This window comes from Quercus lobata, chromosome 4, assembly GCF_001633185.2.
Source record: "Quercus lobata isolate SW786 chromosome 4, ValleyOak3.0 Primary Assembly, whole genome shotgun sequence".
NCBI classification, from domain to species: Eukaryota; Viridiplantae; Streptophyta; class Magnoliopsida; order Fagales; family Fagaceae; genus Quercus; species Quercus lobata.
In genome coordinates this window covers 14,205,521-14,231,948 of record NC_044907.1, presented here as the reverse complement: position 1 = coordinate 14,231,948, position 26,428 = coordinate 14,205,521, and the positions used below count along the sequence as shown (strand labels likewise).

The 26,428-nt window shown below is 31.6% G+C and overlaps 2 protein-coding genes across 5 annotated transcripts; one reads left to right on the top strand and one right to left on the bottom strand.

The window, feature by feature from the left end:
- The first annotated feature begins 12,019 nt into the window (after positions 1 to 12,019).
- On the top strand, positions 12,020 to 15,943 carry LOC115983666 (annexin-like protein RJ4). The gene is made up of 6 exons (XM_031106399.1): positions 12,020 to 12,137; positions 12,666 to 12,811; positions 13,929 to 14,147; positions 14,964 to 15,176; positions 15,398 to 15,487; positions 15,576 to 15,943. The coding sequence occupies exons 1-6, from the start codon at positions 12,065 to 12,067 to the stop codon at positions 15,777 to 15,779; spliced, it is 945 nt and encodes a 314-aa protein (XP_030962259.1). The 5' UTR covers positions 12,020 to 12,064; the 3' UTR covers positions 15,780 to 15,943.
- A 2,242-nt stretch (positions 15,944 to 18,185) lies between these two features.
- LOC115987703 (pentatricopeptide repeat-containing protein At5g01110) lies at positions 18,186 to 23,059 on the bottom strand. Of its 4 annotated transcripts, XM_031111299.1 has the most exons (6): positions 22,896 to 23,059; positions 19,482 to 21,984; positions 19,313 to 19,374; positions 19,127 to 19,219; positions 18,481 to 18,955; positions 18,186 to 18,380 (listed from the first exon to the last, which is right to left on the bottom strand). In XM_031111299.1, the coding sequence occupies exon 2, from the start codon at positions 21,770 to 21,772 to the stop codon at positions 19,535 to 19,537; it is 2,238 nt and encodes a 745-aa protein (XP_030967159.1). In that variant the 5' UTR covers positions 21,773 to 21,984; positions 22,896 to 23,059; the 3' UTR covers positions 18,186 to 18,380; positions 18,481 to 18,955; positions 19,127 to 19,219; positions 19,313 to 19,374; positions 19,482 to 19,534. The 4 variants fall into 4 exon arrangements, with proteins under 4 accessions (XP_030967159.1, XP_030967160.1, XP_030967161.1 ...); XM_031111300.1 differs by having other exon boundaries at positions 18,186 to 18,955; positions 19,482 to 22,000; XM_031111301.1 differs by having other exon boundaries at positions 18,186 to 18,955; positions 19,127 to 19,231.
- Positions 23,060 to 26,428: the final 3,369 nt, after the last annotated feature.

The following is a 26,428-nucleotide window of genomic DNA, read 5'->3' as shown; positions in this document are numbered from 1 at the left end:
CATTATTCACAATTAATGGGACCAATCTCGTGGTATGCATGTGCAACTGAATTCGTGTCTCTTATAAATGCGACAAGCATCTCTCTTATTCTCATTGATTTTTTTGACAGTTTTAAATATTTGGGTCATATTAATAGGTGCCCTAATGACTATGATACCTAAGGGAATCTCTCTCATACCAATTCCTAATATGTATCCCATTAGCTTTTTATTGTGATGTTTTCCTTGATTTTAGCAACATCGCCATCATGAACGGTTATGGGGACATAATTACCTGGTTACCTCTATCATGGCCAAGATTTAGAGCATGAAATTGATGAATTCACATTGTTGGTTACGGTCCCTAAACATTGCACTAGGCCTTTAGGTTCGAGGCTTCGAACTCATCATCTGTGGTTGAGTGTATCTTTTGCACTTAAACTCTTTTGCTCAAACTCTTGCTCATCATCATTAATTTCTCGAGTGGTCCTAGAGTCCTAGTCCTCATTCGTCCAAACACGGACTTCATCGAGGACTGTTGGGAGATACTGTGGTTGCATTTTTATTAGGCTATCCTTGTTTGTGACAACATGTCCGAGCTCATTAGATCCGATTGGAGCCCCATTTGGGTTCCCTTTTGTACGTTTCAGGACTCTTGTGGAGAAGCACTGTGACTGTGATGCCCCTTGGTATCATGCTATGACAGCTTTGTCTCCAAAATTGTAGTTCTATGTATCTTAAACTTGATGCATAGTATGTCTACTTTCGTTTAGTAGGTTTATTCCTCTTATGAGTCAAGAAGACTGTTAATGAGTCAGTGACCTCCGCTCGGATACTCAAGATTCTCAATCTGAGCCAGACTTGCATCTATTGGAAACAGTTTGAGCAAGAGTAACGCTAGAGACATAATAAAAAAATCATAACAATTTCACAATATTCTTAAATTAACATGTCAATTCATACATGGGTCAACTATATATATTAATCTTTACAAAAAAAAAATATATATATAGTAATCTGCAATTTAATTTTTTTTAATGATATAACATATTAATTTGGAAATATTGTGAAATTATTTTAACTTTTTGTTAAGTTCATAGCATTACTCTTTGAGCAAATGCAAAGAAAGAATAGGATTGGGGACATGAATCTTATTTCATTGGGAATTTTAATTGCATGAAATAAATCTCAAAAGAAATTTTTTTTTCCTAGGAAGAAGTTGTTAGAATATATTATCATAATCATTTACTATCCCACAACAAAATGGATCGTGAGCTACAAAATTTTAACATCCACACAAATTTTTGATGCTAACCTTCGTGAGGATCATAAATTTTAACAACCACGTGATTGAGGATCTTAACTACTGTGACTAGGAAAGACATGAAGTTCCATTAAGTTTTGTGTTAACGAGTAGGACCTACCTTTGATAATCCCATCTACTAGTATTTATGATAATAATAATAATAAAAAAAATCCTTAATAGTATTAACTTAAGAATTATTTTTAAAATTTTTTTATGTGAAAATTAAACAAAAATCTTTTAGAGGCCTTTCAAAGCATTATTTTTTCTCATATTCGTCGGCAAAGGAACTCTGTAGCTCATAATCTTATTAGACATGCAAGACATGTTAGTGGTTTGATAGTGTAGATGGAAGATGTTCCACCTCAACTTAATAAGATACTTGCAGCTGATCTTTATTAATGAAAGCTTAGTTTTTCTTCTTTAAAAAAAAAAAAAAAAAAAAGAATTACAAGGCACTTGACAATTATTACTCTTCCAGTCTTTGGCTATATTATTTCCGCTCTTGTGGATAAGACATTCAGAAAACCGCATAAATTAATAATTTGTGGTTTGAAATGAAAACCTTCAAGTCTATGTCATTCTTTAAGCCAATGGAGGATGTTCCATCACAACTTAATAAGATACTTGCAGCTGATCTTTATTAATGAAAGCTTAGTTTTTCTTCTTTAAAAAAAAAAAAAAAAGAATTACAAGGCACTTGACAATTATTACTCTTCCAGTCTTTGGCTATATTATTTCCGCTCTTGTGGATAAGACATTCAGAAAACCGCATAAATTAATAATTTGTGGATTGAAATGAAAACCTTCAAGTCTATGTCATTCTTTAAGCCAATGGAGGATGTTCCATCACAACTTAATAAGATACTTGCAGCTGATCTTTATTAATGAAAGCTTAGTTTTTCTTCTTTAAAAAAAAAAAAAAAAAGAATTACAAGGCACTTGACAATTATTACTCTTCCAGTCTTTGGCTATATTATTTCCGCTCTTGTGGATAAGACATTCAGAAAACCGCATAAATTAATAATTTGTGGTTTGAAATGAAAACCTTCAAGTCTATGTCATTCTTTAAGCCATTGATCCTACCATCTCAATAGGGGGTATATGTGGTAGTTATGATTTGATATCCTTGTATTCCTCAGAGTAATGACTAAAAGATTGACGTGTGACCCTTTTATATTAACTCTTTTCGCCAGCCAGGATGAGGGTGACACTAATCCTTCTTTTATTCAGTTGAGCATTATTGCATGTTGTGGCTTGACATGAATAATTATGAGAGAGAGAGAGAGAGAGAGCATATCTCATTTTTGAGGGAGACTCCATTAGAAAATGTGGTCATGTATCTAAAATGTGGTCATGTATCGTTTTATGAGTATGACAGAATCATAAATCACCACATTTCCAATTAATACATATATTGATGTGATGATGTATCATTTCTTCCATATGCAAAGAATAATAACGCAAAATGAAAAATATGAAAGTAAACTATTAAATTTATCAGTTGCTTGAATTTGTAGAGAGGAACACTGAAATCCATTATATGTAGGAAAAAAACTTTGGTTGAAATTTTTTAATAATAAAATTTAGTTTTTGTTTAATAATATTTGTTTTTGATATATTTTACTGTGTAACGTACCAATTTATTATTATCGATCCTTTATGTGGATCAAGTTTTCAAAAAAGAAAAAGAAAAAAAGAAAGAATATATTTTATATTTTATCAATGTCTTTTATGATTCCAAACATATAATATATATATATATATATAATAAAAAGAGGGGGGCAAAAGGAAAATAAAGTAGTATTTTTAATCTAAAAGGAAAAATACAAAAAAATAAATAAAAGAACATTGCCACTACATTGGAAAAATAAAAACTTTGTTCTTGTTCTTCTTCAAGTGAGAATTTGTACAAAAACAATTAAATTAAATTAAATTATATAATATATATTTATATATATATATATATATATATATGTTTATTAATTTAGTTGTTTTCGGTTTCTATACATTAGTGATTGTACACTTTCCTATGCGATTATATATTTTCTTTGGAACCAATGTGATAATATATATATATATATATATATATATATATATATATATATATATTTATGTTGTGATATGTACTATATAATGATTGCTCTTTATTATTAAGTTAAGATATCAAAAAGCACTTTCATCTTCCCTTTAAATGCATTATGTGTGCATATAATTTGTTAATAAAAAAATTATATTAATAGTCTTACATCTTAATCCCGATTATTCTTTATTTATTTCTAATCCTAATAGTTCTTTTCAAGCGACAAGTGAGAATTATTGGTGATATTTGGTGATCCAATGTTTGTGGTCTAAAAAGAACAATAAATTATTTAATACCAACAAAATCAATGCTAATTTGATATATATTAAATAAATAACTTAATGACTTAATACTAACCAAACTAATGTTTATTTCATATAAATAATCAAATATAATTCATTAAACCATAAAAATGATTTTTGAAGACATATTTTGAAAAGGAAAACTTCACAAGTTTTGGAAAAGTGTCACTTTTGAATTTTAAAAAGGAAATTGGGTTTTTGAAAAAGGAAATTATTATTTGAATATTTGAAGGAGAGAGTATTCTCTTTAGATATTTTAAAAATCGCATGAATTTTTCTCTTCAAGATGATATTCTCAAAAGGGACCCAAATAATGATAAAACTTTTTTAATGGAAACTTGTTTTAATTTATGAGAATGTTTCTGGAAATCATTTCGAAAAATGTTTTCGAAAGAGAATGTGGATCAAGCCATTCGATGTAGGAAAATGGGATTTAAAATACTAGTTAAAAAAAATAAAAAATAAAAAAATAAACCCATTACAAGATAATAACAAAAATCACAAAGGTAATAACAACATGCTAGTAAACATTAATCTAAAAAATGAGAATCAAATCAAGTTGCCAACATTATAAATTCCACATGCATATAAATATAAAAAAAAAAATATATATATATATATATAGATGTGTTCAAGAGTTACACCATTTATAGACCGTAGATTTATAATTGATCTAATAGTTAAAAAAATAGCATTAAATGCTAATTGACTTACACCTCATTCACTTAATTAATAGCAATTTTGTTTCTCTCTCCTTATTTATTATTTAAAACTTTTTACATGTATTCCTTTTTTTTGCCAATGACTTTACAAATATATTTGCAATACTTTTTTTTTTTTTTTGAGTTCATACTACTTTTTTTTTCTTCTTTTAAGCTGGTCATACTCTTATAGTCTTATCAATTGTGAATATATATCATGTCTCCTTAAAAATAAATAAATGGCTAAGTGTTGTTTAATGAGGTTTTAAATAAATGGAGGAAACAAAGAAGAAGAAGTAATTACAACAAATGAAGAATTAAGTACATAGTTCCTTTTGATTAAAAACAGTTTGCTTAAAATCTACGACTCTGTGGGAAAAGGCACTACTACAACACTTATGTACTTAGATTACTAGTGAAGAGTTATTGCATCAAACTATATCACTATGTTACCTGGGATCCTTGTCCTTTGTCTAAGTCCTTATGAACATGATTACTGATAATTTTTGGTCTCGTGTCAAAAAGTTGAACAAGTAAGTTTTAAAGAGTTCAAAAACCATTATTATAAAGAACAAATTTAAAGGAAGAATAAGATTGTAATTATGAGGATTGGCCTTGAATGAAGAGAGAGAATTCAGCATTGAACTACTTTATTGCCTAAAATGAGCAAAAGAATGAAAGCTTTCTCTGCTGTATTAAGTGTCTTAAGAAATTAAATTTAATGGTCTTCAATCAGGATTTCCCAAATAAGATTTTCCTAATTGCTTTGCATCCTGTGGAGGTTGAGGAAACCTCACAATATGATTATCAAAGGCATGGTACGACAGAATAATCAAGTCCCAGCTTCCTTGCCTATCCTCTATACCTTCAAATTGAAACTGGAAACAAAACACAAATAATATATTTGTAAAGTCATTGGCAAAAAAAGGAATATATGTAAAAGGTTTTAAATAATAAATAAGGAGAGAGAAACAAAATTGCTATTAATTAAGTGAATGAGGTGTAAGTCAATTAGCATTTAATGCTATTTTTTTAACCTTGAGATCAATTACAAATCTACGGTTTACAAATGGTGGTGTAACTTTTGTCAAGTTACACTTGGTGTAACTTGAACCCATCTCATATATATATATATATATATATATCTATGTATGTATGTATGTATGTATACACACACACACACACACACACACACACACACACACACATATATATATATATATATATAGAGAGAGAGAGAGAGAGAGAGAGTTGGGTTCTTGGGTTCACGTTACACCTGGTATAACTCTAAGCAATGTTACACCACTTAATATTTTTTAATTGGATGCAAATTTTGACAAATTTACTTTTAGATTACATTATCTTCGTATATTCTCCATACTTGCAAAATTTCAATGTGATCAAAGATTAATAACTATGTAATCAATCAATTTTTTAAATTCAAGTTTTTGTAGTTTAAAATAATACATAAAAGATGATTTTATAAATCAAATGGTAAATAACATCCAATTGACATGAAAATTGGCATGATTGTTAATATAGAACATGTAATTTAACGGTGCGATTTTCAAAATATAAATTCTATAACAAGTTATTAGGTGATGTAACATTGTTTAGAGTTACACTGGGTGTAACTTGAACCCAACCCATATATATGTATGTAACATGGGAAGAATCTCATTCATAACCAATGCATCCAAGCATGTAATTATACACTTATTCCAAATAGAAAATCAATTCAATCATACTAACATCCAAACATGTTAATCATGCTTATTCCAAAGTAATATCTCGTTAGAATTTTCTCCATTGACCAAATCTTTGTGTTTAAATTTACTTTTCACTATACCTTAAAAGTGACAAATATTTTTTTTTTTTTTTTTTTTTTTGAGAAACAAACACACACACACACAAGAGAGAGGAAAATGAGTTTTAACATAAATGCACATCACAATTTCACTCAAAAGTTATGATAACTTTTAAAGGAGGATGAAACAAGTTATACTACATATAACACATTATTAATTTGACCAGTTCAATTGGATTAATTAACAACTTGGCTAATTAAACTAAACTGGGGTCTAAACATTTTTTTTTACAACACTTACTACATCCTAAGCCTACTCAAAAGATCATGGACCATGAATTACAACACTAAAAAAGTACGAATACCTTACATCTTGTTCTTATCGTTTCCTTGTTCTTTATATTCTCTCTTTTTTATTCTATGTCCAAGAATATCAAAATGTTGACTTAACCAAGTTCATCCCTCTGGCCAATGATCCACTTCCTACCCCTTAGGTTGCCCCCATTTCCTTCTAGCTCGTTGGCCCCTTTGGCTCATCTAGATAAGGGTAAGGAAGTCGATTGATCCTCTAATCAAAATCAACCTTGATCGCCTTTTGACCCTCTAACAAAGTTTGAGCTTGCCCTAGAACATCTTGAGATGATTTAGCAGAAGATGGACTTTACACTAAGTTGGACCTCTTAGGTAATTACCTAAGAGGTCCAACACAGTATTATCTTTTTAGGCGCAACACAGTGGTAGTTTTTCTATTCATTTTGCTGCTATGGTCCCTCTGGTATACAACCACCGAGTCACGATTTCAGCAGCTGCTTGTAATGTTTTATCTTTGGTCTGGTGACACACGGCCATACATGTACCTGATTATAGTTTCTTACATCAAATAAAGTTCTATCTATTACCTCAAAAAAAAAGAAGGTAATTACCTAAAAAAATAATATTATCTCTGAAAAAAAAATAAAAAAAATACCGCCTGTCTTTGACTAAATTATCCATTTATGACTTCTATAAGTTATCATATATACTTGTTTTATAATTTTTCTCGTCCTGTTTTCCTAGGTTCTAACTTTTACCAAGGACTATTAATTTTAACAAACCCCATAAACAAATGCGTTAACTAGTGTAAACAAAGAGAGACTCATAGTCAAGTGGTGTGTAATTAACGTAGTAGTACAATTTGTTCTCTTTTATTAAGAGAATTATTGTTCAAATTCACTCTTCATTATTATTACAATTGTATTATTAAAAAAAAAAAAAAAAAACCTTGTCCTTACAATAAATTTCGCATGTGTTAACTTGAGTAGTTAATTATTATTATTTTTTTAATAAAAAGATATAGTGGAGGAGGGGAAGATGGGGTTAAGTATCTAATTACTTCAATAATACTAACTTGCCACACCTATGATACACATTCATTCACATTTCACAATAGAACCTATCATGTGTGGCAATAATTTCTCTTATTGGACAGACTCTAATAAGTCCTATTTCTCTTCTTATCACATAAAGACTAGAAGAAAGTGAAGACACGAAGCAAGTCAATCCTTACAACTACAAGATTTTGACGTGTGGCCCTTCATATCTTAACTCTTTTCACTGGCTCTTCAGGAAAAGACAGATAAGTACAGTCCTTGAGATTAATGAACTAATTAATGGCAAGTTGGTGAGACATTTGTATGTTTGTGATTGTGAGAATGACGCAATCGCTATGACGTCTTTTATGCTTTTCTTGTTCGAGAGAGAGTGATTTGGGATCACTCGATAAATTGGAGCCAGTGCAAGAAGATTTTAAGAATTTTTTATGAAGTGCGTAATAATAGAAAAGGAAATATTAACGAATGTTTTGGTTGTGAACTATTTTAAAAATATTTTATAGAAAAATAATAAAGTAATTAATATTTTATAAAAATATTAATGGATATTCTTGAAATAATAGTTAACAATCCATTTAAAAAAAAAATTTATGAGGAAAAAAATATATATTTTGACAATTTTTTTCCTTTCTCATAAAAAGAGTGTCAAAACTTTCCTATAATTAGCCCTAAACTCATTTGCTAAAGTATTTAGGTTGAATGACAACTTTATTTACTATATTAACTACTTTGTTAGAATCTCCAAAATATATAACTAATAAGAATTTGTCATATCAATAATTTGTAAAATAATTTATTCTCTTAGTGTAATTGTTAATACACCAAATTAGGAAATTTTTAACACCGCTTTCATGGGAAATATAAAAATTTTTCAAAAAAATTAATTGCTTTATCAATTTTCAATAAATCATTTTTAAAAATAGTTCCTAAACTAATGCCCTTAGGGCATTTATTAACATTTTCCTTAATATTTTTCATAAAACTGGTATTAAAACTTTTCTAACATTAACAAATACCTGAAGACACGAGTTAACTGGGCCTTATTATTAATGAAAATATTAAGTGCAAGTCTTCATTTCATATAGCATAAGAATAATGCTAGTCTTACAAAGTATTATTTGTAATATACTTTCCATAAATTTTGATTTTTCATTGTTGATTTTGGAAATTAATTGTAAACATTTCTATTTGGGGATGTTTGGTTTGCCGTGATGTTACATTATACCGTAATATTATATTATTATAATCTTCTTAAATTAATGTAATTTCAATACAATAATGCAATATATATTGTTTAAGAATGTGATAAGATTAAGTTGATGTAATATATTTTGTAATTTTAGATTATGGTAATATTAGAAAAAATAAAATAAACCAAAAATTCTAATGTTACATCATCGTAATGTGTATCAAATCAAAGACATGTCATAGCAAACTAAACTCCCCATTTATGTTTGAGTTACGAGTGTATCTTCTTTTCCATTCAAGCTCTTGTTATTTATTTTTATTTTTTACTTCACTCTCGTCCGAGCTCATTAGATCCCATTGGAGGCCCATTTGGCTTCCCTTTTGTACTTTCAGAACTTTTGTGGAAGAGAAGCACTGTGATGCCCCTTGCTATGACAGTTTTGTCTCCGAATTTTTGGTTCTACATATATAGGGTCTTTGTTCAAATATATCTTAAAACTTGATGCATAGTTTGTCTACGTTTGCTTAGTAGTATTATTCCTCCTACGGATACTCAAGATTATCAATCTGAGCCCAACTCGTCTTAAAAAAAAATAGATATGTTACAATGGTTAATTATATATAATTGAAACTGTTTGAGTAAATATACAAAGAATAAATAGGATTATTGGGGACACAAATCTTATTTGATTTGGAATTTTAATTGATTAATACATTCGAGTGAGTGATTAAATACATTCTAGAAATTTTATATGTAATAGCTAGAATTAATATATAAATATCATAGTCGTTTACTATCCCACAACAAACATGGACGTGAGCTAGTACAAACTTTTAACATTCGCACAAAATTTTGATGCTAACCTTTGCGAGGATCATAAATTTTAATAACTCCATGATGAGGGATCTCATCTACCAAGGAAAGACTTGTAGTCGCATTAAATTTTGTGTTAACAAGTACCTAACTTTGATAATCACAACTACTACTATTTATGATATTTCGTCCTCCTCTCCCTACTTTTTTTTGGTTTTATTTAGAGTATTTATTTAGAGAATAGAGTTTTAATTTATGGTGTCCATTCTTGATAATTGTATTTTAACATTAGGTTAAAATACTAATTAATTTTTGGTGTAAACGAGAATTAAATTCTGAATATCTTATTTGACAAGAAGAAATTTTAGGAATATCCCATTCTATTTACATTAATTTCGGATGTTCCATACCAATATTGTAGATAATTCTCCCTATAATCTACATTCATTCACATTGAAACCGATGATATGGTCATGTACTGTGTGTACCAACAGCCAAGTATACATTTTTCAGTGTTAGCTCAAGGTCTAGGCTTAGGGCTCCCATCACCAAAGAAAAATAAAACGAAGGTGATGTGCATATTTTTCTCACCCCAAAAAAGGCCTCCAAAATATTAGACTAGTAGAAACTCAATCCAATTGAACCCTAAAGAGTTTGGGGGAAAAAAATTCTAAATATGCCAAATCATCAACAATTGTTAATTTTCACTAAAAGCTTTAATTTTTGTAAATTAATATCCTACATAATCAAAATTAGTCAAGTAATCTTCCAGAAGGCCACACATCAAATAATCTTTATCTCTTTCTTAACACTAACATCAAAATTCAAAATTAGATTATAATTTTACTAAACTATGTCGCCTTAACACCAACATCAAAATTCAAAATTATTCTTTTTGTTAATTTTATGCTTGAACCACGATATTTGATTCTCCATATGAAATTAACCTTAGTTTGATTAGTATTTTTTTAATTAAAAACTAGTTTGGTTAGTATTAATTCATGAAGGTATGTGTTTAATTTATCAAATTAGCTCTAATTATGTTAGTATTAAATAAATTTATTTGATTGAGATTCAAATATTAAATGTCCCACTTAAATTTATCGCTTTATATCTCAAACTATATTGAGTCGGCTCTGCATCTCTCATGAGTGTCTTATGCATTTCTCTTATAAAATAAGCTTGGATGCTGCTTTTATGCAAATAAAATATATAGGCCCGTTTGTTTTAGCTTAAAACTCCAATTCATTTCATTACCATCTATTGTATAAGAAATTATTCAGTTTACTGGGAGGACAATGTTAGCAATGTTTGACGACCCACACACTCAATAATGTAAAACCATATATTCAAGTTAATTGAGTCAGATCTTTGTCACATCATTATATAAATAATAAATAAAACAATTAAAAAAAAATCCTTCAAAGTACCAACCCTCTACATCAGAGTTGTAAAGCACAGCCAACAAACCTAAACCCAGTTTTTTTTTTTTTTTGACAAGCTCTATACCTTCTCCTTCTTCATCCCAAAACTAAATTCATTAATGGAAATCATGTCAAGTTGGATTTGTATAGCATGGTTTTGTTGCAAGTTAGGGATTAAGGAGACTTTGGGATTGATCTTAAGGGCGTAGATTTGGTTAATGCATGAGCAAGTCGACAGATCTATATCTAGAATGGAAGCTTGTGTGTGAAAAAAAACAAAAAAACAAAAAACCGAAAAAAAAAAAAAAAAAAAAAAAAAAAAAAAAACAAACAAAAAAGCAACGTCAGGAAAGAATAGAAAAAAAAAAATGAATTGAACATGCGCATTTTTGTCCATTAAGTAACCACATTTTCTTCCTTTAGTTTTTCTCTCCATTTTGGAAATAAAACTTTTTGGTAGGCTCGGGAAGAAAACACTTAACTCATCATTTATTTTCCTTCCTCTTCACCTAACCAAACACACTTAAAAAAGGTTTTCCTTCTTATTGTCTCTCAAAAAAATTTTCATCCACCCTATTTCACCTCCAAACAAACACACCCTAAGTCTTAATAATCATTATTTATGTATGCAGTGACTTAAAATGGTTTGTGCATTCTTTCTAAAAAAAAATGTCTGTTCATTTGATTTGTCATTGAGAGTTGTCCATTTTTGCTTAATTGGGTGGAGAAGTAAATGGCTCAAACTTCAAAGTGTCTCATTTATGATTTAACCCATGTCCTTTTATGGAAAGGGATATTTATGTATTTATCGTCCATGCAATGATGCAAAAACAGAAGTGGAATAAACGTGTACTAGAAGTACCTATCAGAGAATGCCAACACATGACACAGTGATTGTATGAGAATCTAAGCCAACTAATGCATACTAAGTCACATGTATTAGCGGGTAAACAAGTTTTAAAATGTCATTAATGATTCTTAATTCTTAAGTTAAACAAGGCCTTAATAAAATTACATTTCTTAGCATTATAAATAGGAGTGTCATTCTAGAGAAATTAAAATTATTTCTAGTGAAAGATTGAAGAGCTAAACAATGGCTACCATCATCGTTACTGAAAATGTTTCCATCCATGAAGACGCAGAAAAACTCCAAAAAGCTTGTAAAGGTTAAATTGTTTGTTCTATGAATATTGATTTTTTTTTTTTTTTTTGGTGACTCTTTGAATATTGATTTGATTATTAGTAAGTTTTTTCTATGCAAATAAATTGATCTAAAGGTAGCACTTTTCATTAATTTATATGATTTTTGTTGTTCTAATGCGAGCACTTTTCATTGATTTGACTATTAGTAAGTTATTTAATTTCCTATTTGGTGATTGGGAGTACTTAGTTGTTCTACTTTTTAATTTTGGTAGACATAATTTTGTAAGTAATTTAATGGAATATACAAATGAAATGAAAACTGAACACAATATTATTGAGCCACAAGCCTCCTGAAGAATATATGCATATGTTGATGCCTTTAATTTTTCCTTCTTCTTTTTATGTTAGTGTTAATATATGAATGTCAGCCTAAATTTTCTTTGCAAATAAAAACATCTAAAGGTTGCACTTTTCATTAATTTATATGATTTTTGTTATTCTAATATGAATTTTTTTTTTTTTTTTTTTTTTTTGGTATGTTAACTTGTTAGGATGGGGGACTGATGAGAAAGCAATAATCAATATACTTGGACATAGGAATGCAATTCAAAGGAAGCAAATTAGGCAAGCTTATGAGGAGCTTTATCAAGAAGATCTCATCAAGCGCCTTGAGTCCGAGCTCTCCGGGGACTTTGAGGTTAGATTATCAATATAATCCTGATCATCTTTATATATTTTTTGGTCAATTAAGAAATTTTCTGGGTAAACAAACAATGCTTAAGCATATAAATTCTCATAATTGTAGCAATTAGAAACCATTGGTTTTGTCACAATTATTTTCTAGTGGTCCGAGTGTTTTCAAGCTATAAAATTGTCCTGTATTGAGAACAAGGGAATAGGCAGAAGGGACAAAACAAAATTGTTTGGGGTCACTCGTATTTCCCAACCCCAACCAAAGTTTAAATGACGAGCCATTGGAAATGGGCCCCTAGAAAATTATTAATTTCATTTGTCACTGTGATCTAAGCAACCTTGAACCATTAATATTGAAAATTTGACCGAGCAATCATCTTTTACTTTAATTTCTAATTTTTTTTTTTTATATAAAATTTTCAATGTTTCAAAGGCCAAGTTACAATTTTGGTCCCTGTATATTTGTCATAATTTACATTTAATTATGTCAATTTTTTTTTAGAGGAAAATTATGTCAATTTTATCATTCAACTTTCAAAGTGATTAATTTCGTTCCTCCACTTTCAATTTCAAGTCAAATTTAACCTTTAGAAATTAAATGGATTAAAGATGTAAATGAGTTGATATTAAAAAAATGAGGTATAAAAATTGACATAATTAATAGTTGAGCGACAAAATTGATACAATTAAATATATAAGAACAAAATAAAAACTGTCCCCTTATTGAAGGACCGAAAGTGTAAATTGGCCATAAATTTAAAATATCATTGAATTTGACTATTTAAAATCGAACATTTATTAATTTAAATTATACTATCAAGATAAAATTTACATTATAAACTAAACAAATATTGTACACATTTATTTAGTCAAAAATGTAAATCTTACATTAAAATTTTCCTAAAGATTTTTTAATGCATATGATCAATGAGGTTTATTATGTACACTTCACTCTAATAGATGTGATATTCTATTTGATGCACTTTAAAATGAGGTTTGTTTTGATTCAAGTACTGTTCCTTGACCAATATCAATCAATGGAACATAATTCCTTCTTAATTTTTCCCCATTTTTTTTTTGTGATACTAAATGAACTTTCCGACTTTTGTGAACACATGCAGAAAGCAGTATACAGGTGGATATTGGACCCAGTAGATCGAGATGCTGTTTTGGCTAATGTAGCCATTAAGAAAGCTGAGACAGAGTTTCCTGTTATCATTGAACTTTCATGCATCTACTCTCCTGAAGAGCTCTTGGCAGTGAGGCGTGCCTACCAAAGCCGCTACAAACGTTCTTTGGAAGAAGATGTGGCTGCACATACCACCGGGGATTTGCGCAAGGCATGTTGTTTGGCCCCTTTTATTTGTCCTTTCTCACTCTTTCCTTCCAAATTACAGGATATATATTATATACATCATAGTTTTCTTCATCCAAAATGAATATAGACTGTAAAGCTTTTATTTAGTTTAAGATAACCAACTTTATGCCGATGCTCTTAGGTCAATTGGTACTTCCTAGTGTTTATAATGGAGACAATTAGGTTTGAATCTCCCTCCTCCAATTATTATAACATGTTTGTTTTAATAATAAAAAAACAACTTGATTGAAAAATGTGGAGACAAAATACCCAAGAAAAGGGAAAAATCTTTTATGCGCTACACATGTGAGACCAATGTCTCATTGACATGTGGGTCCATTGAGACATCAGTCTCATACGTCTGGCGCCGGAGATACTTTCTCTAAAAAAAGACTGATCACTGATGCTAAACAAATAGTCTCCTTATAAAGTTGCCTGTCTTCATCACTTTTGGTGGCATGATATACCTATATGCAACTTAGGAGCTAAACTTCATATAGTATTTTTATTATATGTTAAACTAGAAAAATGTAAATTAAATTTTAGTTCCTAAAATTTGGGGTAAACTCGACACGAAGGACCAAAATTGAACTTATATCAAATTTCATAGACGAAAATTATAATTTACCCATTAAAAAATTATTATCAAAACACCACAAAAAATGTATTGGGCTTTGTTTTTGGCAAAAAGAAAAAGAAAAAAATATTAGGGTTTCATAGAAAGAAAGAGTTAGATTTTAATGTGCCCTATATTAAGTTAAGATAATTTGGAGCTTTCTGACTTTTTGGACTGTTACAGTTCTTTGTTGGCCTAGTGACTACTTACCGGTATGATGGCCCTGAGATAAATGAAACATTAGCAAAATCTGAAGCTGATATTCTTCATGAAGCTATCAAAGACAAAATATTTAATCATGAAGAAGTTATCAGGATCCTGACAACAAGGAGCAAGGCACAACTCAAGGCATCTTTTAACCGCTATAGAGATAAGCATGGTACTTCCATCACTAAGGTACAGATATGGAAACCCTTCATTATATATTGAAATGTAAGAAAATGCGTCAAACACCATGATTAGATATGCAACAAGTTGTTTCTTAACACTATTAGTGCTTAAAGAAGCAAGTTACCTCAGAGTTCTATGAACTGTAAAAAGAGTCTAAAACTTTAATGTTCACTCAAATATTTTAAGCTAATCACAATATTAATCAAGCATGAATTTTTTTCCCCCAGATGTTGTTGAAAGATGAATCTAATGTGCTCCAAAAGGCGCTGCATGCTGCCATTCGAGGCATTGAGGACCCAAAGAAGTACTATGAAAAGGTGAAATTTCATATAAAGTAAGAAAATTTCTCACTTCTTTCCAATAATGTAGTACTAGTTGGACTCAGCTTGAGTTGTTTTGCTATAGGTATTGCGCAATGCAATCAAAAGGTCTGGGACTGATAAGGATGCACTTACTCGTGTGATCGTTACGAGGGCAGAGAAGGACTTGAAAGACCTCAAGGAGCTTTACTATGAAAGGAACAGTGTAGCCCTTGATGATGCAGTGTCCAAGGAAACAACAGGGGATTACAAGAAGTTCCTGCTCACTCTGTTAGGGAAGGAAGATTAAGGTTCTTTCCTATGGGGAATTTTAGAATTTATGTCATGAATGGTGGTGTTTATGAGTTGGACTTTGTTGCTTCGAGTCTTTATTTTCCATGGTGTTGTCCTGAACTTCTATGTATTGTGACTATATATGTTATCTTGGCTTTTTAAGATCACTATGGTTTAGTATGTTGCTTGGGTTTGAATAATTCCTCAGTTGATGCCTTAAATCATATTTTCAATTACCATTTGATGCATCCTTTATAATTAAATGTCCTTGACAACAAATTCCTTGCAAAAATATAGATCCTCCTTTTCCTTCTCCTTTCTCCCCAAAAGAAACAAACTAGGACACTAATTTCCTCAACAGATGCCTCAATTCCCTTCCCTTCTAAGTTCTTACCATTTGATGCATCTTTTTCCCCCTTATCCAATATTTTTCTCTTACACAACTAAACACCTCAAGGGATGAAAAACTTTCTTTTGATGGAACTTGTCATTGAACAAGTGTCTTACGTAATTGAGCATATTTTACACACATTTGTGCAATACCTTCAAATGACTAGTCACAATTCAATTCCATATAATAGTTTCTATTGTCTGAATTTGCCATGATATATTTAAATTAACATGGATCAACACAATCTCCTTTCATTCCAATTTTTTAGCGTGGGATAGAATCCATCCATGATGGATAGGAGGAGACCTTTCAATCCAAGGTTTTTTTTTTTTTTGATAATCAATCCGTGATCAACTTCATTAAACTGGGCCTAAAGCCGAAGATACAATATCCATACAGATCTGATCAGCAATCATGGGTGGGGTGTCCTCAACCCATATTACAGAGTCATCAATATTACAAGCATGCCTAGCAAGTAAGTGTGCTGCAAAATTACAGTGTCTACGCACATGGTTTGTCTTCCACTGCTTGAATGCCTTTAGTTTCGTTTGGGCTCCTTCCACAATCTTCTGAATTGAGCTTGGGGAGTGTTCAGGATTCTCGAGGGCAGATATTACTATTGAAGCATCACCTTCAACCATTATTTCCCCAAGTCCCAGTTCCCTTGCAAAAATAATTCCTTCTTCTGCCGCTCTTGCTTCCACCTCTAGTGCACCTAACGGAAGTAGAATTTTCTTAGACATTGCTCCGATATTGCCCTTTTTCATTTCTAACTACCACTCCAATTCTGCTCTGCCCTGTGTCTTTGAACACGGCACCATCTGTATTGATCTTGAACCATCCACGTTTCGGGGGACTCCGAGTTTCCCTAAACTTCCCCCCAGGTCTGTGATTGGTGTCGTTGGGGTCATTGCTTTGACGAAACTCTTCCACAAAGTTGGCAGCTTCCCTTGCTACTGATTTGGCCAGTTTCCCCAGGCCGTGGTCGCAAATAACTCCCAATCAGTATCCAAAGCATACTCCCTCATCAACCACAAAATATCAATGAAGTCTCTCTGCGCTGAAACTCTATGAGGGATCTTGATACCCGATTCCTTCCACACTTCAGCAGCCTCCCTGCAATTCCAAAGAGTGTGACCTGATGTTTCTTTCTCTCCACAGTAAACACAACCATCCATTGTCCCCACTTTCCTTCTGACTAAACAATCATTCGTGGGCAGAATATTCTTGCAGGCCCTCCACAAGAAATGTTTAATTTTGCTTGGGCATTGCATCTTCCAAATTGACTTCCAAAAATTGGACATTCTTGAGATATCTGAGCTGTTTCCTCTGCCCCGGTTCTGCTGGCCTTCTTTGAGGACTTGAAGGGCTATATACCATAAGCACTTCGGACTGTGCAGAGATTGACTCCATTCCAACATGGACAAACCAACCAATAACCTTACATACCTTTAATCACCTTAATTCCACCTGGTTATAATGTCACCTTCTTGATCACAGCACTAAACTAAAGTAAATGCTTTTGATGAAACAGATGTTTGAAATTGCTTAAACCATAAGGTTTCATCTTTATTACTATAGTAATTTTTGACCTTTCCTTCACCATCTCCACATCCAAACCAAGCCGTCATAATAAAATTTCATAAGGAAAATAATTGTCTAATGGCATTTCAAAAAAGAAGAAGAGGAAGGTGGGAAAGGCCGTAAACCGTTGAAATAGATAATGTTTACAAATCATCCTTGAATACTAAACTCTAAATGGTTTTAGAGTTTTATTTATTTATTTTTCATTCACATTCCAAAGCAATAATAAAATTCATAAATGTTCATATCATCGAATTACTAGAGCAAAGAAGGTTGATGCAAATAATACCATTTGTTTTTACGAAATCAGACATGTAAGCAAAGAAAAAAAAAATCATAAATGTTCATATCATCCAATTATAAGGCTAAAGAAGGTTGATGCAAATAATACCATTTGGTTTTATGAAAATCAGACATATTGATAGCGTGATAATTTTTTTGATCAAACCATTAAAGATTGACTAATTCCCATCTTTTTTATCAGCAACCTCTTGCAATTTTCTTGGATAGAGGAACCCCAAATTGGCTATTGTATTCCTGTTTTAATCTCCTTCATATCTATGTCTGCTCAGATTCTGATCAATCGAATCGGTGATTTTTGCTATTCTTATCTGCATTCTTCCTCAACACTGTGTCCGACACCTTTTAAGGAAAATAAAATTGATATAAAAATTAGAACTAAAAAATAAAATAAAATAAATTTCAAATTTGATATCCTTGTTATCTGGTTGTGGCTTCATACCCTGCAGAAATAATTTTCGAGGACTGCATAGACATTGCACTGTCTCTCTTTACCACAATTCAACATCAAGATGCTAAACAAAAATATTGGTAGCAAATTAAAATGAGTGCTAAAACACTGACATTACTTTCAATAATTGAATATAAAAAATGGCTTGTGTGAGCATATGTGCACCTCAGCACCTGCCTCTATGGACAAGGGACTACTATAAAAGATATTTGATAAAGCTCAAAATTTTCAACTAAAATTGTTGAGCTACAGAATCTAGAAAATATTGTCAAGTCTCAATCAGTATCCATTTTAGTTGAATACTTTAGGCTTTCTTGAAACTTTTCATGTGTGCACATGGTCATGAAACAAGCCCTTAGTTAGATCATAATTATTGCATGTTACCATCATCTCATGCATCAAGGCAAATTTCTGATCGACATTCCCCTCGCAAGTTGGTACTGCACAGTTGACATGGAACCAGACCCTGACATATATATAAAACAAAAAACTTACTTCTTGCATAGATAAATATAGCAATAACAATTACGAAACTGAAACTGTGAGCCCATGCAAAATCACTTGCATCAGATAAATAAACATTGGAAGGGACAAAGACTGTAATCTAATATTTGGCAACAATGACAAAAATTCATACCTCTACAAATGCATGATTGTCAACTCTTCATTTCTGAGAGCAAGTCAATGTGATTGAATTCTCTAGTCCACCATTCTTTTATCCAAAGTCCCCCTGTAGGACAAACTAAATGTGTAAATATTCAATATTTCAAATATTCATCTCTAAAACAATCATAAGGCTTATCCAAGACATGAGTAACCTCACCTTCATCATAAGCAATTACATGATGCTTATGTCCAAGGATTCCAATTAAGCTTTCTTACCCCCTGCAAAGACTCCTTGATCAATATTCAATACATAAACAAAAGAGATATATAGCCAAAAGGCTTCACAATAATGCAAGAATGAAGAATGTAAACAGAACTCATCCCACCTTCAGTATCTAACTGGCATGCAGCCAAATGAACTCAGTATGATATGATACAGTTAGAATTTATCATCAGGCACAAATCCTCTTTGTAGCATTTCATCGTGGAACCGAAATGCCTCCTTCAGGTTGTCCTGGCTCACATGTCCATTTATCAATGAGGTGTATGTGAATCTATCAGGGTTTACCCCTTTCTCAATCATCTTCTGCAATATCAGTTCTGCCTCTTTCATTCTACCTTGTCGACAAAACCCATTCAAAATTACATTATATGTAATAACATCAGGAAACAGCCCTTGTTTCTCCATCTTGTTAAGTAAAACAAAAGCTTTGTCCATATTCTCTTCTCTTACATAGCCATTAATTAGAGTATTATATGTAATGCTATCAGGAACAATTCCTTTTGACAACATTTTTCTCAAGAACTCATCTGCCTTTAATGCATTACCTGACCGGCAAAAGCCCTTTATTACAGTGTTGCAAGTCACCAGGGAGGGTTTGATACCTTTTTCAACCATCTCATCCCAGAAGCCGAATGCCTCAGATACATGGCCCATGCTACAAAATCCATTAATGACAATCCCATACGAAATGTGATTGGGAGTAATCCCTCTAGAGCTCATATCAACCCATAACTCCTTAGCTTTCTCCATTTCACCCACTTTGCAAAATCCATCAATTAATGTATTGTATGTCACTATGTCAGGTTTCAGATTCCTTTGAGTCATAGTCTCAAATAAGTTAAGTGCTCTATTCATATTCCCATCCTTACAATACCCATGAATGAGAGTGGTGAAAGTGTAGAAATCAGGAAATACACCTCTTTCCAACATCTCATTGAAGAACTGATCTGCATCAGCAAGCATCTTCTCCCTGCACAACCCATTCAAAATGGTGTTGTATGTAACCACATCCATAACACAACCCCGCTCTAGCATTTCATCCCGCATCTTCAAAGCCTCTAACATAATGCCATTTCTACAATACCCATCTATAAGAATAGTATAAATCACATTATCCGGAACCAAGCCAGCTTTCTTCATATTTCTAAAATGCACTAATGCTTGATCAAGATGCCCATTCCTCATGAAAACCCCAATAAGTGAACTAAAGCTAACTAAATCAGGAATAACACCACGATGCAACATTTCATTAAAAATCGCTTCAGCTTCCAAAATATTATCCTTCCTACAACTCTCAACGAGTAGTGTGTTGTAAGTAGTAGTATCAGGACTCAAACCATTCCACAACAACTCATCCAATACTTCCTTTGCTCTGGCATACTTTCCCTTCTTACATAAACCATTTATGATAGCATTGTAAGTGACAAGGCCTGGTTTCAAGCCCTTTCCTGGCATTGAGTTCATTACTTCAAAAGCTTCATCTAATAGCCCTTCACGACAATATGCATTGATTAATGTATTATAAGTTACAATATCTGGAAAAACCCCCTTTTCTTCCATTTTCAATAAGAAGATCTTCACATTATCAATTTTTTGGTCTTTACACAATGCATTAACCATAATATTGAGTGTATAAACATTCAAATCAATCCCACTTGTAACAACTTCCCCATACACGTCCCATGCCAAATGAACCCACCCCACCTTCACAAGCCCACCAAGAAGACTATTACAAGCATTGATAGAAACACAAAATCCTTTACTTCTCAACACACGAAATGCCTCAGACCCTTCTCTTAACTTCCTAGCTTGCACATAAGTCCTAATTAACAAATCAAAAACTAATGAACTCCACTCCAAATTATCACACATCGAAACCAAAGACTCAACAATCTCACCCCTTGATACTCCGCTCTTCCTAACCATTCTAAGAATCAACAATTGTGCATCTGATAGCCTCCGGCTACGCACCAAAACATGAACCATTGCACTCAAAGATTGTGATGAATGTTTAAAGTTTGGACAATTTAACACAATTAAGTCAACAAATTTCTGACCCAGTTGCAAATTTTCACGGCAGCGACAAAGAACTTCAACTACAACTAAAGGGTTTAACCGAAAGAGATAGTTACACAAAGGACTGGGATTACCTTGCTTTAAGCTGAAAAGAATCTTTTCCACCAAGAAAGAATCTGATACAGAAGGAGTTGATGAAGTTGGTTCTTCCTGGTTTTGGAGGGTTCTAAGGTCATGGTTGGAGTCAGGCTTTGGAGGAGAAGAGAGGGAGAAAGGACTGTGAGAATAAGCTTGTGCATGGAATGAAGGTCTTGTGTAGGCTGTGAAGGTTCTGACTCTGAGAAAGGGTTTTTGGAAAAGCAGCCGTTGAGTCGCCATTTGGAAGTGAAAGATTTGCTAGGTTGGTTTTTTCATTTGAAAGCTGCAAAGTGCAAACAATGATGGAAGAACCAAGACCGGACTCTGGAGCCATTTCATGTTCCTTACTTTCTTTTTGTAGTTGCCACTTTTCCCCACCTTTCCTTCTCTTTTGGTTATGGAAACCCCTTAATATTTTGATTTTCACAACTGACTCAAAAGTAACTTGAGACCTGTCAAGGAAGATCACTGTTTTAATGCTTGTGTAAGTCATTATCTAATCACCAATCAATATGTTCAATATCAAGCATAATTTGGTAATTACACATAAACTTTTGATCCATAATCACATCACTTCACTCACAGCAATCATTCATAAAAAAAAAAGTGACTAACTTTTACACTGGCCATCAGCCCTCCTCCTTTTCTTCGAACTTGTGACCCTTTTTAAACAAAATATATGGAAAAATCTTTTAAAATTTAGTATAATACCTTTACTATAGTAGAGACGGAAAATCTAAATCAACATAATAAATTACTGATGGTACCAAAAGCTTGATCTATTAGAAAATTTTGAATTTAAAATCATCTAACCATTGTTTTAACACAACACACCACAATGATACCTCTAAAAACAATGTTGAATCGTTTCTCAAAACCGTTCATTGTCCAAAGACAATGAAAAACTGCTGTTTCATTGTTGATCACAAGTAACACAACTTCAAAACACTGTAAGAAAAAAATTCATAATAAAATTCTTTGTGCAGTAGAAACAAGAAGTGTAGTCCTACACTAATCCTAGTGAGCTACAAAAAATGACTATGTCTAATTAGAATATTCAAAGGAAAAAAATCAAACCCAATTGGAAATTCTCAAAAGATTTACTCTTTCTCCATAAAATAATATCAAAAAAAGAAAAATGGCATATGGGCATATCAGTACAGAACATATCAACTAGGCAACTGGGGAAAGTAAAATACACCATAAATTTTCAGACCCACATAATGTTTTTGCTTTAGTTTTCATTGAACAGGTTTAAAGTTTCATTCTTTAACAAGCAAGTGAAATCAACATATCCTAGATTCATGTTAAGGAAGAGAGAGAGAGAGAGAATGAATATATGAGATTCATATCCAATGCTTACCTGAGATTCGGAGGCTGAGACAACCGGCGGCGACGGCAGAGAGGAGACAGTGACAGACGACAGATGAGAGATAACAGAAGGAAAGAAGGAAGAGACAAATTTGAATTATGGGATGGGTCGGACTCGGGGTGGGTTCGGGTTTTAAGGGGTTTTGAATTTTACGAGTAGTTGATGAAAATATGTGTGTTTCAAGCTTTTTAGAAAAACTAATAAAGTGAGTGTTTGGATTGCACTAAAATTTCAACACGTCTGCGTTTGTGCGTTTTGTTAAAAAAATATGGGTCTCACGATATTGTTTACGGACCTACAAAAGTCATCCAAATATAGATTTTAATATAAATTTGGGTTTCACAGCACTATTCATATATTTAAAAATTATTTTATTTTAGTATTTTCAATTTTCAGCAATAAGTGATATTTAAATAGATGTAATCACAATGTTAAACACTTTCCACATTTTTAGTACTAACTAATTCTTAATTAGTGATGTTAGGGTTACAAAATTTTTTATAACTTGTTAAAGAAAAAAGTTATGATTGAAGTAATATTACTTTCATATTGATCCATCATTTATACTACATTTTATTATGCATCAATTAAAGTGGTGAAAAAGAATGTAAATTTTTCTTTGGGTAAAGTATGAGATTTCATTAAGGAACTCCAAGGATACATCCTTTTGCCAAGCAACCCAAAATTTTTAACTCACATAACTTGATCCACCCAACCAACCTAGTCTGACCCGAAGGGTCACAGTCGATTTTGATTGTGTGATTCAATCAATTAGGGACAAATACCTAAGATATTTTTAATTCTTGAGTAGGTGTGACTGAGAGCAAAACTCATTCACAAAAGCTATCCCAAGTACCCCACCATTCATAAATTTACATCTTGGATTTTTTTTTTTTTTTTTTTGGGTACATAGTGTAATTATTTAGTGCTTCGAGAACATAATAAGCATGCGTTTAGCAAAAATTATTTTTGCTACTTATTTTACTATTTAGCTTATTTTTTGTATTATTTATGGGTCCCATTGTATTTTTTGATACTATTCATAAATCCCATTAGACTATTTCAGCTAATTTTTACCTTTATCTACAGTACTTTCAACAAAAAGTTTTCAACTCTAGCAAAATAAGTAGATCTCAAATGGACCATAAATGTATATTTTTTCCTCTCATATGAATAGCGAATCTCACAATGAATTTAATTAATGATGTACACTATTATGTGAGAAGGGGAACATGAATTTAGTGTGCTCTCAGACATATGGCAACCTATGATTGGATTAAGATAATCTTGCAAGGATTCTTAAAAGATCTAATTTTGGTTAGCTAGTGAAAATGTTTTCTTTCTTTTTTTTTTTTTTTTTGATGAACAGTGAAAATGATTTCTATGTAGAAGCATTACAAACTTCCTTATTTTATTTTGGCACGATATTTAAGAATTTCTGATAGGCTAATGCATTTATCAAAATGGATAATTAACTAAACTAAATACAATTAGAAATTATTATATGGCAGGTAACAAAATGGAACACAGGTAAGGTTGTCAAAATTCGAATCTTATGTAAGATCATGAGAGGTAGGTGGAATCGTGAATCGTAGGATCGGATCGTAGATCATAAGATCCTACATATTTTCATATTTAAAGCAAAAAACACATTGATAATGACTTTATATGTTGAATAATCACGTAAATTGTAAATTTATCCATTAAAAAAATTTTTGCATTATATTATGTAATTTGCATGTCTTACATCGTTACGTCTATACTAACGAAACAAATATATTTACGTTTTGACCCAATATATCTAAAAAGTTCAATAAATATTTAATTAGCAATCAAATACCAAAATATTTATCAATAATATGAAAATATTTTCCTAGTTCTAAGTTCCGAGTTTAAAATCCAAAATAAGTTATCAAATGGAAACTAGCTAACTAAAATATGAAATCCAAAAATAAAATTAATATTAAGATGAAGTGAACATTTAATTATTCTCATTATAGGGTTCTTATGACTACCGTCCTAATCATCATTAACCATTTTATCATCTATGTCGACATTGTATATTTGTATACTAGAGATCAAGATACAACTTTACACTCAACTATTCAAGTTACACTGCTCAGCAACAATTACAGAGCGTGCTAAAAAAAAAAATCAATCAATCAATATACAAATACAAGCATACTAATAAAATTATATATAAGAAAAACAATATTTTAGTAATATTATAACACAAATTAGTATATTGATCAAACAAATTTAACAATATTATAACTTAAAATGTAGTAAATCCAATATAAATTCTTCATTTAGAAATGATGAAACATTCCTTCATTTTTATTACAAGTGAACTAAAAACTAGAAAACATTTGCTTAGGTTAACATAATTTTATAAAAAATAAAAATAAAAAGTCATACCATCACAACATAGAAAAATAAAAACCCTTAAAGTTTCATCAAAACCAAATATTTATCCATAAAAAAAAATAAATAAATAAATAAAAAACAAAAACTGATGTTTTGGTAGGATTGGTAGAATCGGTAAGATCCCATATGATCTTACGATCCTAGACGATCCTACATACGATCTTACCATTTTTACGATCCTAGTGTGATTCTAAACGTTTTGGTGAGGTAAGATCGTAAAATCGTGCAATCCTATAATCTAGATCACGATTTTGACAACCATGAACACAAGAGTACTTGTCGCAAAACGAAAGGATCAATAATCAACTAGGAAAAAATAGATATATAAACCCAATGTTTTTTTTATCATTCCACTAAAGACCAAATTTAATTCCCTTTTTTTTTTGGTTACACCTCTTTTTCTTTGGTTAATTCCGTCCCATTTGGCTTATTCAATCCACTTTTTTCTTATTCGGTCCAAATTGGTCTTATTTTATCCACTTCAATTCTATTCAGTCCACTTGGGTTCTATTCTGTCCATTTTGATCTTATTCGGCTCACATTGGTTCTGTTTGTTCCATTTAGTCTTATTCGATTTACTTTGGTTCTATTTGGTCCATATTGGTTCTATCTAGTCCATTCGGTCTTATTCGGTCCAATTTATTCCTTTTCGGTCCAATTTGCTTCTATTCAGTCTAGTTCGATCCATTCAGTTCACTATGGTCTATTCGGTCCATATTGGTCTTATTCAATCCACATTGGTTCCATTCGGTCTTATTCGGTCCAATTTGGTCCTATATGGTGTACTCGGTCCTAGCTAGTCCACCTCGGTCCATTCTTTCTACTTTGGTCTATTTAGTCCACTTTGGTCAAATTTGACATTCGGTCCACATCAGTTCTATTCGGTCCAATCTGGTCCTATTTCTATTCGGTCCACTTCAATCCATTCTATCCACTTTGGTCCTATTCGGTCCTAATTTTTTTCCACTCTGGTCGGTTCGGTTCTATTCGGTCTATTTGGTTCAATTCGGTCTATTTTGGTCCACTTTGATCCATTCAGTGCACTCAGTCCATTTTTGTGTACTTACATAATGGGTTAGACAGGTTTGAGTTAAAAG